The following is a 16,827-nucleotide window of genomic DNA, read 5'->3' as shown; positions in this document are numbered from 1 at the left end:
ATAGGTGTGTCCAAACTTTTGACTGGTACTGTATATATTTCTTAATTCCATTATTTTACTTTTAGATTTGTGTATTGTTAGATACTACTGCACTGTTGGAGCTAGGAACACAAGCATTTCGCTACACCCGCAATAACATCTGCTAAATATGTGTATGTGACCAATAACATTTGATTTGATTTATTCAAATGAGAGGTGTTGTGGTCTGACATTGACCCCCTTGTGACCAATAGCTAGTTAATCTGAACATTGGGCTCGGAGTGATTTGGCAGGACATTGTCCCCACACTCACACTTCTGCTCTCCTCCTTGCTCCAGGCACTGTGCCAGCACTCCTTGTTAGGCATCTAAAACGTTTGGCCATCAGAAGAACCTGCTCTTCTGATAAGCATCTAAATCATTCTTCATGAAGGCCACGATTTTGCCATCCACCATGCTCTCATGTAGAGCTGTGAGTGAGAACTTCATGACTGAAAGATGCCACGTGTCCCTGAAGAACTGCTTTAGGGTCAGCTGGATAATGGAGAGGGTTGGATATCAGGCTGAACTGTAATCTTCTTGAAGAAGGCTATTTCTCTACTGACTGGAACAAATACTGGCCAGTCCACATTGGTGTTTGATAGCCACTGCAGTTTGCACTCTGTTGCATTCTTCTCTTGCTCATCTCCATGGTGAACCTGAGATTTGACCTGTGCTTGTCTATACAGGTAACAATCTCTCCAAGAAATCAGTTCTTCATACAAAATTCTCCACAGCTGATCAGCCACTATCTACGTGGCTCTCCCAGGAGAGACATATTGCCTACTCTATAGTAACCATTATACTATTAAAACTTGAAACTATCCATCCACCATACCGAAACATACTTTAAGGTAACAGCTCTCACTGTTACCCCTAGTGGCCGGTTTCCTCATCTCCCGACGTCCTCAGACATGGCCGGACATCAAATATCGACTTGCATCACGGGTGACCTGGCTGTTTCTTTTCCCAGGGTCAGTGTTAAAAGACATGTCTTAGGTCGATAAAGTTTATTTCCATTGTATCTTTCTGTACAATAACTCTATAAATACATTTTCACATGTAAAATAAAAAAAGAGGTCACCTTGCATCTCACCCCAAAACAATGTTGTTAGGAAGTACAAATAATGCACAAAACAAATGACTGGATGAAACAAAAGCTGCTTAGAAGGAACAATATTCATAAGATAACACACTATTACATATCTCATATGACATGTCAACTGCATTTCTCTTAATTTTTTTCGGGTTAGGTTATTAAAATTACAGACAATGGATGTGCATTGTGTAAAACAAGAGATTAAACTCTGATTTACCCCATATCATACGCGATAATAATTCCTTCGAAAAACAATAGAAGGCACCGCACACTGCTTTAGAACCTTCCTCCTATTGAACGTCTAGAACGTTAAAACATCGACTGATGTTATCACCATAACCCGTGTAAAAAGCCTACAAGAGGTGAGAAAGTGTCCAGTTGGAGATGAATTAGTCTTAACATGAGTACAAATGCAAACAGCTGGGAATCTTACTGCACTCATGCTGCTTTAACAAATACAAGACCCCTATGAAAAGGTTGAGGCAATTTGCTATCATTTGAAAGGAGTTACAGCACCAACATGACATCTCACTCCATCATTTAGTTCTTTTGATTAGGTACAATATAAAACAACCAGGGTAAGCATGTCATTTCCCATGGAGAAGGAACGTTGTAAGAGTTGCTGTGAACTGATGGTGATGTGTTTACTGAGACAATGTTCATGTTTAATGATGAAGGTCACATGTCAACTATAACCAGCCACCATAAAGGTCTTTGACCTTCACTTCAGTCTGTATTACCTACACAACACCACCACTGTGGAATTCAGGCTCAGGAGCCTGTGGTATCATCTTCGATGTTGGACACACCGTCACTGTGACTGTAGTATAACACCAAGGGTCTTCACTGTGGCATTCACAGCATTCACAGCAGCGGTGGCCACCACAGGCAAATCTCTAGCCACTCTCTGGATAGGGGGCATGTTAGGGCCTTCCAATGTGTCCAGGATACCTTCAGACAACATTTTTTTTTAAACAAAATGTCAGATTCTTATTTCTTTAATCATACAGAAATTCAAGACCCAGTTTAAGAATATACCTTGGAGGGTCTTTGAATAGAAGCAATTAAAATGTGTTTAAAATTGGACCAATGGAGTCAACTCAATTACCTGAGTTCACGTTATTGGCTTTCGTTACTCTGAAGGACGTAAGTCCACTGCAATGAAATACTTTTGTAGATGACCTCATTATATTAGTCTCTCTCTCTCTCTCTCTCTCTCTCTCTCTCTCTCTCTCTCTCTCTCTCTCTCTCTCTCTCTCTCTCTCTCTCTCTCTCTCTCTCTCTCTCTCTCTCTCTCTCTCTCTCTCTCTCTCTCTCTCTCTCTCTCTCTCTCTCTCTCTCTCTCTCTCTCTCTCTCTCTCTCTCTCTCTCTATATATATATATATATATATATATATATACAGTCAAACGTTTGGAAACACTTACTCATTCAAGGGTTTTTCTTTATTTTTACTATTTTCTACTTTGTCGAATAATAGTGAAGACATCAAAACTATGAAATAACACATATGGAATAATGTAGTAACTGTCATTTCTCTTTGCTTATTTGAGCTGTTCTTGCCATAATATGGACTTGAGTCTTTTAGGGCCATCTTCTGTATACAAACCCTACCTTGTCACAACACAACTGTCTCAAATGCATTAAGAAGAAAATAAATTTCACAAATGAACTTTTAATTTAATTGAAATGTATTCCAGGTGACTACCTCATGAAGATGGCTGAGAGAATGCCAAGTGTGTGCAAAGCTGTCATCAAGGAAAAGGGTGGCTAGTTTGAAGAATCTCAAATATAAAATATATTTGGATTTGTTTAACACTTTTTGGTTACTACATGATTTCATGTGTTATTTCATAGTTGTAATGTCTTCACTATTATTCTACAATGTAGAAAATAGTAAAAATAAAGAAAAACCCTTGAATGAGTAGGTGTGTCCAAACTTTTGACTGGTACTGTATATTACATATATAGCGAGAGATCGCTCGATCCTGGGTCACATACAATATGCAAAACAACAAAACTAAAGTGTCCTAATTGCACACAATTTGGGTAGTACAGTGCCTTCAAAAAGTATTCACACCCCATCACTTACTCAAAAAAATCACACCCATCTGCACACATTACCCCATTCTGACAAAGTGAAAATGTTTTTAGAAATGTTTGCATTTTTTTTTTTTTATCTCATTGACATAAGTATTCACACCCCTGAGTCAATACTTTGCAGCGATTACATCTGTGAGTCTTTCTGGGTAAGTCTCTAAGAGCTTTCCACACCTGGATTGTGCAACATTTGCCCATTATTATAAAAAAGATGATTCAATCTCTGTCAAAACTGTAACTCGGCCACTCAGGAACATTCTCTGTCTTCTTGGTAAGCAACTCCAGTGTAGATTTGGTCATTCCATTTCTTTTTTTATCCTGAAAAACTCCCCAGTCCTTAACAATTACAAGCATACCAATAACATGATGCAGCCACCACTATGCTATGGAGCGTGGTACTCAGTAACGTGTTGTATTGGATTTTCCCCAAACAGACTTTCTTTGCCACATTTTTTGCAGTATTACTTTAGTGCCTTGTTGCAAACCGGATGCATGTTTTGGAATATTTGTATTCTGTACAGGCTTCCTTCTTTTCACTCTGTCAATTAAGTTAGTATTGTAGAGTAACTACAATATTGTTGATCCATCCTCAAATCTCTCTTATAACAGCCATTAAACTGTGCTTTTAAGTCACCATCCAAAGTGTAATTAGTAACTTCACCATGCTCAAAGGGATATTCATTGTATGATTTTTTAAATTTTTACCTACCTACCAATAGGTGCCCTTCTTTGCAAGGCATTGGAAAACCTCCCTGGTCTTTGTGGTTGAATCTGGTTTTGAAATTCACTGCTCGACTGAGGGACATTATCGATAATTGTATGTGTGGGCTACAGAGATGAGGTAGTCATAAAAAAAAAAAATCTTAAACACTATTTATTATTGCACACAGAGTGAGTCCATGCAACTTATTAAGCACATTTTTACTCCTAAACTTATTTTGGCTTGCCTTAACAAAGGGGTTGAATACTTGACTCAAAACATTTCAGCTTTTCATTTTTAATGAATTTGTAAAAGAAACAACAAAAAGAAAAAACATCCACTTTGTCATTATGGGGTATTGTGTGTAGGGAAGTGACACCTCTACGCCTGAATCCATTAAGAGTCTCAAAGTAGGAGCGCTGATCTAGGATCATGTCCACTCTTTATTCATTATGATTTACAAAGTCAAAAAATGATCTCAGATCAGCACCCCTACTCTGAGATGCTTTATGAATACGGGCTCTGGTTTGCTTAGTGAGGAATCTTACCTTCAACAATCTTGTGATAAGCGAAGTGCAGGTAGAGCAGAAAGAGCATATGCAGAGCGCCCAGTGTTCCACAGAGGATGAGGCGTGGGGTCTGGCCCACGGTCCGTGAGATGAGAGCAGCCACCTGAGAGAGAACGAGAGCGAGGGATAATGTGAGCAAGTGGGACAGACTGACTATCACTGACATAGTGGGCACGTTCAAGCGGATACAGTTTTTGCAACGTTTGTTGCATTATGGGGATAAAAATTGTCCCGACTTGCACCTATATGTCGACTGCATGAAATGTACAAAAATCACGTGATCAAAGGTCATGAAGTTGACTGCAGTCTACTGCAAGTTTCTGCAGTTGCTCTTCGCCAACTTCCTCCTGCAGCCATCACCTGCATTGTAGAAGGCTCTATTGTCAACCAGTCATTACGGTGTTTTTGTTTGACCCATGCAAACTTGACCAAAGACATGACTGAAAAAGGAACCAACTTTGCCACGATTCATGTAAGCCTATACAGTGGTTATACAGTGCCTTCAGAAAATATTCACACCTCTTGACTCATTTTGTTGTGTTACAGCCTGAATATAAAATTTAGATTTTTTTTTTCACTGGCCTCCAAATAATACCCCATAATGTCAAAGTGGAATTATCTTTTTCAAAACGTTTCCAAATTAATAAAAATGAAAAGCTGAAATGTCTTCAGTCAATAACGTGCTTAACAAGTCACATAATAAGTTGCATGGACACATCGTGTTTAACACGATTTTTGAAAGTCTACCTCAGCTCTGTACCCTACACATACAATTATCTGTAAGGTCCCTCAGTCGAGCATTGAATTTCAAACACAGATTCAAACACAAAGACCAGGGGGGTTTTCCAATGCCTTGCAAAGAAGGGCACCTATTGGTAGATGGGTAAAAAAAAAAAGCAGACACTGAATATACCTTTAAGCATGGTGAAGTTATTAATTACACTTCGGATGGTGTATCAATACACCCAGTCACTACAAAAATAATGGCGTCCTTCCTAACTCAGTTGCCGAAGAGGAAGGAAACCGCTCAAGGATTTCACCATGTGACCAATGGTGACTTTAAAACCATTACAAAGTTTAATGGCTGTGATAGGAGAAAACTGAGGATGAATCAAAAACATTGTAGGTACTCCACAATACTAACCTAATAGGCAGAGTGAAAAGAAGGAAACATGTACAGAACCTGTTTGCATCAAGGCACTAAAGTAATACTCAAAAGAATGTGGCAAACAATTAACTTTTTGTCCTGAGTAAAAAGTGTTATGTAAGGGGCAAATCCAATACAACACATTACCGAGTACCACTCTCCATATTTTCTAGCATAGTTGTGGCTGCATCATGTTATGGGTATGATTGTAATTGTTAAGGACTGGGGAGTTAAAGATAAAACAAAATAATGGAAAGCCTGGTTCAGTCTAATTTCCACCAGACACTGAGAGATGAATTCACCTTTCAGCAGGACAATAACCTAAAACACAAGGCCAAATATACACTGGAGTTGCTTACCAAGGAGGTGAATGTTCCTGAGTGGCCGAGTCACCGTTTTGCCTTAAATCTACTTAAAAATCTATGGCAAGACCAGAAAATGGTTGTCTAGTCATGATCAACAACAAATTTGACAGAGCTTGAATCATTTTGAAAATAATAATGGACAAATGTTGCACAATCCAGGTGTGGAAAGAACTTAGAGACTTACCCTGAGACTCACAGCTGTAATCGCTGCCAAAGGTGCTTCTAGGTATTGACTCATGGGTGTGAATGCTAGGACCGTCTCCTAAAGTTGATTCAGTTGCGGCATCGGGGCATCACCAGTACAGAGCTTGCTCAGGAATGGCAGCAGGCAGGTGTGAGTGCATCTGTACGCACAGTGAGGTGAAGACTTTTGGTGTCAAGAAGGGCAGCAAAGAAGCCACTTCTCTCCAGAAAAAACATCAGGGACAGACTGATATTCTGCAAAAGGTACAGGGATTGGACTGCTGAGGACTGGGGTAAAGTCATTTTCTCTGATGAATCCCCTTTCCGATTGTTTGGGGCATCCGGAAAAAAGCTTGTCCAGAGAAGACAAAGTGAGCGCTACCATCAGTCCTGTGTCATGCCAACAGTTAAGCATCCTGAGACCATTCATGTGTGGGGTTGCTTCTCAGCCAAGGGAGTGGGCTCACTCACAATTTTGCCTAAGAACACAGCCATGAATAAAGAATGGTACCAACACATCCTCCGAGAGCAACTTCTCCCAACCATCCAGGAACAGTTTGGTGACGAAAAATGCTATTTCCAGCATGATGGAGGACCTTGCCATAAGGCAAAAGTGATAACTAACTGGCTCGGGGAACAAAACATCGATATTTTGGGTCCATAGCCAGGAAACTCCCCAGACCTTAATCCCATTGAGAACTTGTGGTCAATCCTCAAGAGGCGGGTGGACAAACAAAACCCCACAAATTCTGACAAACTCCAAGCATTGATTATGCAAGAATGGGCTGCCATCAGTCAGGATGTGGCCCAGAAGTTAATTGACAGCATGCCAGGGCGGATTGCACAGGTCTTGAAAAAGAAGGGTCAACACTGCAAATATTGACTCTTTGCATCAACTTCATGTAATTGTCATTAAAAGCCTTTGACACTTATGAAATGCTTGTAATTATACTTCAGTATTCCATAGTAACATCTGACAAAAATATCGAAAGACACTGAAGCAGCAAACTTTGTGGAAATGTATATTTGTGTCATTCTCAAAACTTTTGGCAACGACTGTAGTAGATGGGTGAGACAAAAATATATTTAATTCATTTTGAATTCAGGCTGTAACAAAACAAAATTTGGAATAAGTCAAGGGGTATAAATACTTTCTGAATGTGTTATTTGAGGCTCTCTCCCACTAATTGATTGTATAACGTGCACACATGATTTCAGTTTGTAGGTGTAATATGGGGGTTGGAGACATGTTTATTTCAACATTATAAAGAAAAACCTTTCTAACCAATGGCAACACTGCCATGTTGATCTGAGCCTTGCTGTTGGAAAACCACAATAGTGTCCGTCTTTCAGCTGTCGCGGTTGCACCTCCCCCGACATCGCTCCTAGACTTTTGTCTAGTTGGTTGCTTTAGCCTGACCACTCAAACATTCCCAGTGTGAACGTCAGCAAGTGTCTAAGTGTCAAGGGGCTCATGGGACTTTTAGTAATTAACCTGCTTATTTACCATCCGCAGTGTGGAGAGCCCTCCTACGACCAGCCACAGGATGTAGAACAGGGAGTGGAAGTGGACGTTGTAGGTGACGAAGAGAACCACGCAGTGTCCAAAAAGACCATAACCCTGTTGGGGTCACATAGTAGAACAGACAGTGAGATTTCACACTGCATTTCTAACAGACTGATTACACAGGGATGCTGTGAGGGGAGTGATGGTCATTGTTGACTCACCAGCAGAGACAGCGTCTGGAGCATGGTGATCTGGGCGTTGCACAGATATGCCAGGAAGTATATGAAGGAGGAAACTCCCAGCCAGTAACCAAAGCATGTCCCTATGGCTGTGCCCATCAGAGTACCCTCTCTCTGTCCAGGGAGGAAGAACAATGTATTAGACCTAATCAAGGTCAGATAGACAACATACAGTGCCTTCAGAAAGTATTCATACCCCTTGACTTATTCCACATTTTGTTGTTACAGCCTTTATTCAAAATTCATTAAATATGTTTTTTCCTCACCCATCTACACACAATTTGAATTGCTTTGCCACATGTTTTGCTGTATTACTTTAGTGCCTTGTTGCAAACAGGATGCATGTTGTAAATTATTTTTATTCTGTACAGGCTTCCTTCTTTTCACTCTGTCAATTCGGTTAGTATTGTGGAGTAGCTACAATGCTGTTGATCCATCCTCAGTTCTTTTATCAGTCATTAAACTCTGTTTTAAAGTCAACATTGGCCTCATTGTGAAATCCCTGAGAGGTTTCCTTCCTCTCCGGGCAACTGAGTGACTGGGTGTATTGCTACACCATCCAAAGTGTAATTCATAATTTCACCATGCTCAAAGGGATATTCAATGTCATCTTTTTTATTTTTAACCATCTACCAATAGGTGCCCCACTTCTTTGCAAGGCATTGGAAAACCTCCCTGGTCTTTGTGGTTGAATCTGTGTTTGAAATACACTGCTCGACTGAGGGATCATACAGATCAATTTACGTGTAGGGTACAGAGATGAGGTAGTCATTAACAAATCATTTTATTGCCCATAGTGAGTCCATGCAACTTATGTCACTTGTTAAGCACATTTTTACTCCCTAACTTATTTAGGCTTGCCATAACAAAGGGGTTGAATACTTATTCACTCAAAACATTTCAGCTTTTCATTTGTAATAACTTTGTAAAAAAAAATAATATCTAAAAACATTATTCTATTTTTATGACATGGGGTATTGTGTGTAGTCAGTGACACAATCTTAATTGAACCAATTTTAAATTCAGGCTATAACACAACAAAATGTGGATTAAGTCAAGGAGTGTGAATATTCTCAGAAGGCACAATTCGATGGAGATCTACGGACAGTTCCTTGGACTTAGTTTCTTCTCTGACGTGCACTGTCAACTGTGGGACCTTATATAGACAGGTGTGTTTCCTTTCTAAATCCTGTCCAAACATTTGAATTGGCCACAGGTGGCCTCCAATCAAGTTGTATCGCCGGCTCAATGATGATCAAAGGAAATTGGATGCACCTGAGCTCAATTTGGAGTGTCATAGCATATAAGCATTTAACCACATGAGTGCTACATGAGAAGTAATTTATATTTTTGAGCAGCAAAAGCTGAACAGATGGCTTTTCGTTTCATAATGTCAAAAGGGTTTTGCATGCATTTAACATGCATTTACGAAGCCGGTATAAATTGGGCTCTCTTACAATAACTGTTCCTGATGTCTTCATTCCATGCAGGAGGATGGCCACCAGCGTGAACACCAGCATCATGGGCCCATAGAGTTCCCCAGCAATCTTCTAGAGTTGGAAAATAGGAGCAGTGAAAACATTTAATATTTCCTTTTAATTGGCCAGGTAAGCGCTGAAAGCCTCTAGATTTAAATCTCCTCTCGGCCAGTGAAAATAGTATGGGAAAAGAAAATGCCACTCACCTGTGGAAAATGTATCATGCGGATGGGTATCATTGATTCAATCAACCTAGGGTAGAAAAGAGTAAATGTCAGAAATCTTCTAAAATGTGACTCCGCAAGACTATTTTACAAGTACATTTGTGACCGACTCTCACCTGTTCCTAACTTGCATAGGCTCTACATCAAAGTACGGCCGGAGAATATCTATGTTGGCATATAGGTTGAAAGCTTTGGAAGCCTGACGCTTTCCTGCTTGCCACACCTAAGAGGGGGGGAGGGGACTGCAACATTAACCAGACAAGGCTACTGAGATGTAACTTATAATATTGGGTTATGGCAAAGCCCATGTTCATGACAAATGTAATGTGGTGTGTGTGACAGGCTGTTGCCCATCATAAGCATCACAAAGTATTCTCATCTCACCTCATCTGCCACCTGTCTCCCCAGCTGGCCCTTGATACCCTTCATGCCCAGAAACTCGCCATCCTCTCCAGTCTCCTCTTCAGTTGCTTCCGCCTCCTCTGCCACCTCTTCCTCCTCCTTCATGCGCTGGTGCATCTCCCCCATGTCCTCAAAGCTGGAGCCTGATGTGTCATCCATGTTCTCCATGTCAATCACTGCTGACCCAGTGCCCTGTTAAGATAGCTTATTACATATAACTACTGTACATCCATGTATGTGAAATGATGTTTGACAAGCAAATTGTCAATGTTTCCTTTGACACAGTCAGTCACCACGTGAAAGGAATAAGGAAGAAACAAAAAGAAGGCTCCTTCCAGTTTATGGTTAGCTAACTAGCTACCCCCTCATAGACGCTAACTGTAGTATCTTCTGACCGGAGGAGGTTTGTTAAGAGCCCGGACGTTTGAGCTAAACATTAACACGCATCGCTTGCGGTACGGTTTTGGAAACATATCAGCAAGAAATCATGAAAAAAATGTTTTAAAAGGTTAAATTACTACACGCCTTTATAGGGTTAGGGTTTCCACACGGCCATATTTCCATGTTTCAGTGCTTGTTTTACGAAAACAGACGGAAGACAGAGTACTACATGTGCCTCTGAACACTGTAACGTTAAATGGAAGACCGATGCTAAAATACTGTCGGCTGAAACTGTTAAAACCGGATAAGTGTAAATTAAGTGTGTTTTTGATTTGTGAAATTATTTTGATGTGAGAGGAATTTGTTTGTTTCTAGAACTGTACCGCAATTACCCCTCCTGTTGTGTTCGTTTCATGTTAATTAATTCTGTGTCCCCTGTCTAAAATAACTGCCCCATTATAGCAGGTTATAAATCCATAATAATACATATTATCAACTTAAGTTCTTGTGAACATTACAAGTTTTGAACTTCTATTTGCTATTTATGGCCTGTAGGCATTGACCTGAGCTCATACAACTCATTTATTTTTTTTAAAAGGATAATGTATGGATTATTTTGACTATAACAAAGACTCAGATGAAACATATTGTGCTATTTATCACAGACTACTTTGTGTCAAAGATTAACAAGGACATTTGTTTTGAAACCATTTCAAATGTTTAAATAGTAGGCACAAAATAACATCTGTTGTGTTCCTGGTCAAAACTGACCGGTAAGATTTTATTAGTAAAGAAAGGACATGAAAACTTTACCATATTACAAAATTAATGTCTGAACACATTAAAGAACAGTAACAATAACAGTATTACTAACAATCAATGGTGGTTACATTGTGTGTGTTCTCATGTACATGTTGGCCAATACGTGGAGGTTGCTGCATGTGCATTGCAAATATATGCACTGCATTTATGGCACATAACGCTCGTTTTGACATCTCTTGGTGCACACAGATTGCACCTTTTCCTTTTGTCTCTTCTGTCTCTGGCGGACGTAGATCTTGCTTCTGGCCCTTGTATATCTCTCACCAACTCAGCAGAGGATGGTGTTCCAGGAAGGTGTTGGCGCCTTTGAATGACGGGTGCCACCACGGCTTTCCCCAACTCTTCTAGGAATAGTCTCCTCTTGAAGAATGTCCCCTGCTTCCAGCCTGGGTTCACCTCCATCCACACCAGGAACGCGTTGTAGGCCGACGCATCCAGGATGTTGAAGAACACCACCGTGGGCCAACGCGCCGTCATCCTCTGACAAGAGTATGTGCCAGTAACCTGCAAATGCACAACAATCAGTAAATAAAATGAGTACATACAAGTGATACTTCATGTCTTGCATAGTAACATGTGAAAAATTGCATCAAAGCGTCGTTCTAGTCGATCACATCTAAAACATATTTACATATTCAAATGAATAGAATTGACTCCATATTGTTCACAAATTCAATGAGCATTTCACCAAACAACATTTCAGTTTTAATGGTGCAGATAAAACAATCTGGTAATAGAAAAATAAAGTACATAAGATAAAAAGTAACATACCTTATCAAGGTTGTCAACTACCCCTTTGTTCCTGTTGTAATCCAGGACAGCGTTGTACTTCCTGTCCTCCCTGGTACTCACAGCGGCATCCCAACGCAGAGTTGTCATCAGGAGCACATTCTTATTTTTCTTTGGGCAGTAGGACACAGCAGTGTGTGCATCGGTGAAGGCAAACTTAGAGGGAAAAACGATCCCTGTCCTTGGTAGTGAGTGAGGCAAGAGGCAAATGAGGCTTGTTCCCTCTGACCGTCCCCCACCATGGTCATTTTTATTGGGAGCAGCTCTTGACCAAGAGCATGAGGTGAAGAAATTGTCACGTGTTATGTTGTTCCCCTGGAGACCTGCAGTCATTTCCAGGACCACCCGCTTCCCCTGGTTCCTTTCGGGAACACAGTCAGCAGGTTTCCCGATGTAAAACCTGCATGTTCCAGGCATAACTTGTCCTAGCATCACATGCTGCCCATATCTTTATTCCATATTTAGACGGTTTCCTTAGCATGTACTGTTTGAATGGGCAGCGTCCCCTAAAAGCGACCAGACACTCATCCACTGTGATGTCTGGACTTGGGTTATAGATGAGTGGCAGGCGCTCCACCCACTTGTGCCAAACCTCTGATAGTTGGCAGCTTGTCTTGTTGACAGCGGCCTGGTCTTGTATCACGGTTGTCAAAGCGAATAATAATAATAATAATAATAATAATAATAATAATAATTGCCCGACCAGTCTCTGCATCCCATAAACTGGCAGTAGGTTCGTTTCTGGATCTGTACACAATCAGGAGATCCATGTCTGCAGGACGTCTGTCCGCTCCACCTCCTTCCAGTTGTCTTTATAAACACATCTCCCCTCCTAGTTGGTCATGTTTATCACTATAGTTTTGATTGACTCTGTCAGGAACAGTTCGAAGCAGGATTTTATGTCATCAACCCGGGATATGGCGTATCTCGTTGGCCCTGGGGTCATCATGATAACATTTTCAGCCGACAGCCGACCTCTCCTCTCAGATGGGGATGAAGACCAGGATAAATTCCCATGCTTTGACCGGAATGTAACAACAACCTCAGCAGGGCCCTCTTCCTCATCACTGGATTGTTCCACATCGGTTGTCTCTTGGTCTGGATCCTATTCTGTGTTGTCTTCAACTTCTGACATTTCCTCCTCTAATGCATCTTCACTGTCAGTTTCCTGGCCTCTCTCCTCCTCACCAGCGTCATGATCAAAGATATGATCAAGAGCCTCACATACAGTATATCGTTTGGTCATTGTGCTGCCACAGAATGAATTGTGAGCAAGGCCTCAAAAAAGCTTTATATACCAGAGCTGCAAGAAAAGTTGTATATGTTATTGAAACAATGTTGTGATTGTTTGTGAGAATGCCAACAGGTGTGGTTCCCATGGGGGAAAGATTCTATTGGGGAAAGGTTCCCGTGGGTGTTGCCATGGAAAACAAGAAGGGGAGTGAGTTGTGTGTGCTCAAACACACATGCATGTGGGGGTCTGGGAGAGGAAGTGTGTCCATTGATGAATGGGCAGGTGCCTGAACTCAATTTTACACACTAATTGTAGTCTCAACCATTCATTTCTAATGACCGGTCATTTTTGACTGGGAACACCACAGGTGTACAAAAGTTAAATACGACACACAAAATTTTATGAAAATCATCAAAATGTATTTTGTGTGTTCAGATGCCCTATGTGGACAAAGTCATGGAACCTTATGACAATCAGATTAAATGGGCAGATAGCCTAGTGGTTAGAGCGTTGGGCCAGTAACCTAAAGTTTGCTGGATCGAATCCCCGATCTAGCAGGTAAAAATCTGTCGTTCTGCCACTGAACAAGGTAGTTAACCCACTGTTCCTAGGCCGTCATTGTAAATAGGAATTTGTTCTTAACTGACTTGCCAAGGTAAACACAAATAATAAAACTACATTTTTCAGAGACAATTTAAATCGGTCCAATTCGACCGGAACACAACAGGAGGGTTAAGAATTATTCACGTTTAGATGAGTCAATTCGCCTTAAACAGAAGGACTAAGGAGGTTAATTTAGCTAGGGCATTATTGGGCTAGTTATCTACCACAACAGTAGGATGATATGTACTGCAGAGTAAAATATCGTTTGGCAACACTCCGATGTACAGTGATCTAATGAAATAAGTCGATACATATTAAGCATTTTCTTGGATAGCTATAGCTAGCATAGTAACGTTAAGTTACCTGGATAATGTTGTCATCAAAACCGCCCCATGGTTCCGTGTTTTTGTTTCCATCAGACGAAGCCATCTTTTAGAGCAAGTGAACGTGTTCTTGATTTCTTGTAAAAAAATAAATAAACTGCACTTTCAATCTCACATACAACCAACGAATTGTTAATTATAGCATCAGAGGTGCTTTAAAGATAAACGTTTGTTCCCAAAATGCATTAAGTTGCCTTGTAATATTCCACGCACAACAACACGTCGTGCGTACTACGTGGACACTTCTCCTTTGTGTGAATTTCCGACAGACTAGATGCTTTTTGGCGTATTGCTGCCCTTCACAGCCCGGAGTGTGCATTACACATTGTGACAAAACAAAAAAAGGGGGGGGAATTGCACCACCCATAACCCTGCAACTATAACACCAAAACACGCCCCTTATTCCACTACTTCGCCAAGAAACCGACCTTGGTAAAACACAAACTATTCAGGTCACTCAGTCCTGGCCTACTACTTACTGGTATCCTCTCATTATAGCTTACCATGCTCTACTTCCCTCACCGCCTCAGCAAATGACACTCTGCACTGCTCGAACCTGGGCAACCTCAACCTCTCACTCGCACAGGACATTTCTGATCCCCAGCAACATTGGCTCCCCCACAACTGAAACTGACTACTTTTTCTTCAAACTACACACTCCTTTGTCTCACCTCGGAATCTTCAACCTACACACTGCTGCTACATGACCATAATCTTGGCACCTGAAACATCAAAATGGATTCGGAACAAACGCTATCACAGGATAGCTCATATATCCTAGCATGACCTTATCAGGCAAACACTCAATATCAAAACTCAAAAGGATAGACAGGGTCTCCTCAGTCTCGTGCTCACCACCAGGTCTGCGTTTCACCAAACGGCATGCATCACAGACACCAGGGATCCTCAACTTCAGTTGATCCATCTTCACACTCAAAGCCACCCCCAAAATCACTCCTTTCAGCAGTGCTCTGCTCCAGAGAGAAAAGCAAGACACAGCTCTTGTCCTGTGGCGTATGAAGCTGAGCGCCCACTCCTTCTGGGCGGAAGACGCACAGAAAATCTACTTTGACAGAGTTAACACCCACCTTCTTCCCCACCCAACCCGATACCACAAATTTGGTCGGCCAGAAGACATGGCTCCACTTTCTCCACGAAACAGACTCCCACTGGGCCAGACTCATCTTGGGCATTCCCCTGTTCATTAGGGTGAGGCTCTGAAGCCTTCCCCACACCTGTCAACCCAGGTTGTTCCTTTTCACTTTTCTTGTGGGATTCGATCTCTGAACTCCCACTATCCGCCTCCATCTCAAGATTCTCAAGCGATGAAGTAGATTTAAGAAATTCCAGTTGGCTTGTATTCCGGGGACGTAGGTTTATACTAAACACCATTGTTATGCCTTCACTTCATCGCACTTCCTCCGGTCTTCTCTTCCTGTCCTCAGACCCACCCGTGATCGTGGACGCTTCTTCTATGGTATTATGGCTGTCCACAAACAACGTTAGAGGTGCATGCCTCCACCTACTGGATGGGTGGAAAATGGATAAACTTTAACGCCATATTTTACCTTTATTTAACTAGGCAAGTCAGTTAAGAACAAATTCTTATTTTCAACGACAGCCTAGGAACAGTGGGTTAACTGCCTTGTTCAGGGGCAGAACAACAGATGTTTACCTTGTCAGCTCGGGGATCCGATCTGACCACTAGGCTACCTGCCATCCAAATAATAGGGAGAAAGGAAGAATGTGGGGGAAAAAAACATATATATACTGAACAAAAACATAAACGCAACAATTTCAAAGATCTTACTGAGTTTGTCACGTCTTGACCAGTGAAGGGGTCATTTGTAATTGTAGTATGGTCAGGGCGTGGCAGGGGGTGTTTGTTTTGTGTGTTTTGTGTTTTTTTGGTTTAGGGGATTTTGGTTCTAGTTTTCTATTTCTATGTTTCTTTTTCCATGTTTGGCCGAGTATGGTTTCCAATCAGAGGCAGGTGTTTCTCGTTGTCTCTGATTGGAAGCCATACTTAGGCAGCCTGTTTTTTCCTTTGGGTTTGTGGGTGGTTTTTTTCCGTTATAGTCTTGTACCTTATGGAACTGTCATTTTGGCGTTTGTTAGTATTTTTGTTTAAGTGTTCACTTTAATCAAAATAAAGAAAGAAGATGAGCACTATACCCGCTGTGCCTTGGTCTTTCCCTTTCGACGCCTATGACAGAGTTACTTACTTACTTACTGACTTTATTGTCCCCATGGGGAAATGTTGTTGCAGTGTCATGTACACATTTAAAGTGGCATTTAAATACAAAACAAAATTGACAATACAACTTTCATAACAGTTACATACAATAAAACATTAAAAAAATTACATTAAAATAATAAAGATTAGCCTGCTGGCCTTACTGAGTCGATAGGAACATTAGTCCGAGCTATTTAGGAGGGATATCACACCTGGCACAAATGATTGTCTGGTTCTGTTTTTCCTGCTGAGGGGGTGCCCTATACCTGCACCCAGAGAGGAGTATTTCAAAGTCCGGTTACAGGGGGTGGCTTGGGTCTAAAATGATTTTGTGAGCCTTGCGGAGGGCC

At 41.2% G+C, this 16,827-nt stretch overlaps 1 protein-coding gene across 1 annotated transcript; it reads right to left on the bottom strand.

Moving 5' to 3' along the window:
- Window positions 1-1,588: 1,588 nt before the first annotated feature.
- LOC106605823 (protein YIPF3) lies at window positions 1,589-14,494 on the bottom strand. The gene is made up of 9 exons (XM_014201789.3): window positions 14,222-14,494; window positions 10,012-10,221; window positions 9,744-9,850; window positions 9,610-9,655; window positions 9,383-9,475; window positions 7,908-8,039; window positions 7,687-7,800; window positions 4,464-4,587; window positions 1,589-2,067 (listed from the first exon to the last, which is right to left on the bottom strand). Exons 1-9 carry the CDS (start codon window positions 14,285-14,287, stop codon window positions 1,928-1,930), a joined length of 1,032 nt encoding a protein of 343 aa, XP_014057264.1. The 5' UTR covers window positions 14,288-14,494; the 3' UTR covers window positions 1,589-1,927.
- Between the last annotated feature and the right edge of the window lie 2,333 nt (window positions 14,495-16,827).

This window comes from Salmo salar, chromosome 01, assembly GCF_965601325.2.
Source record: "Salmo salar chromosome 01, fSalSal1, whole genome shotgun sequence".
Lineage (NCBI taxonomy): Eukaryota > Metazoa > Chordata > Actinopteri > Salmoniformes > Salmonidae > Salmo > Salmo salar.
This window is presented reverse-complemented; position numbering and strand designations above follow the sequence as displayed.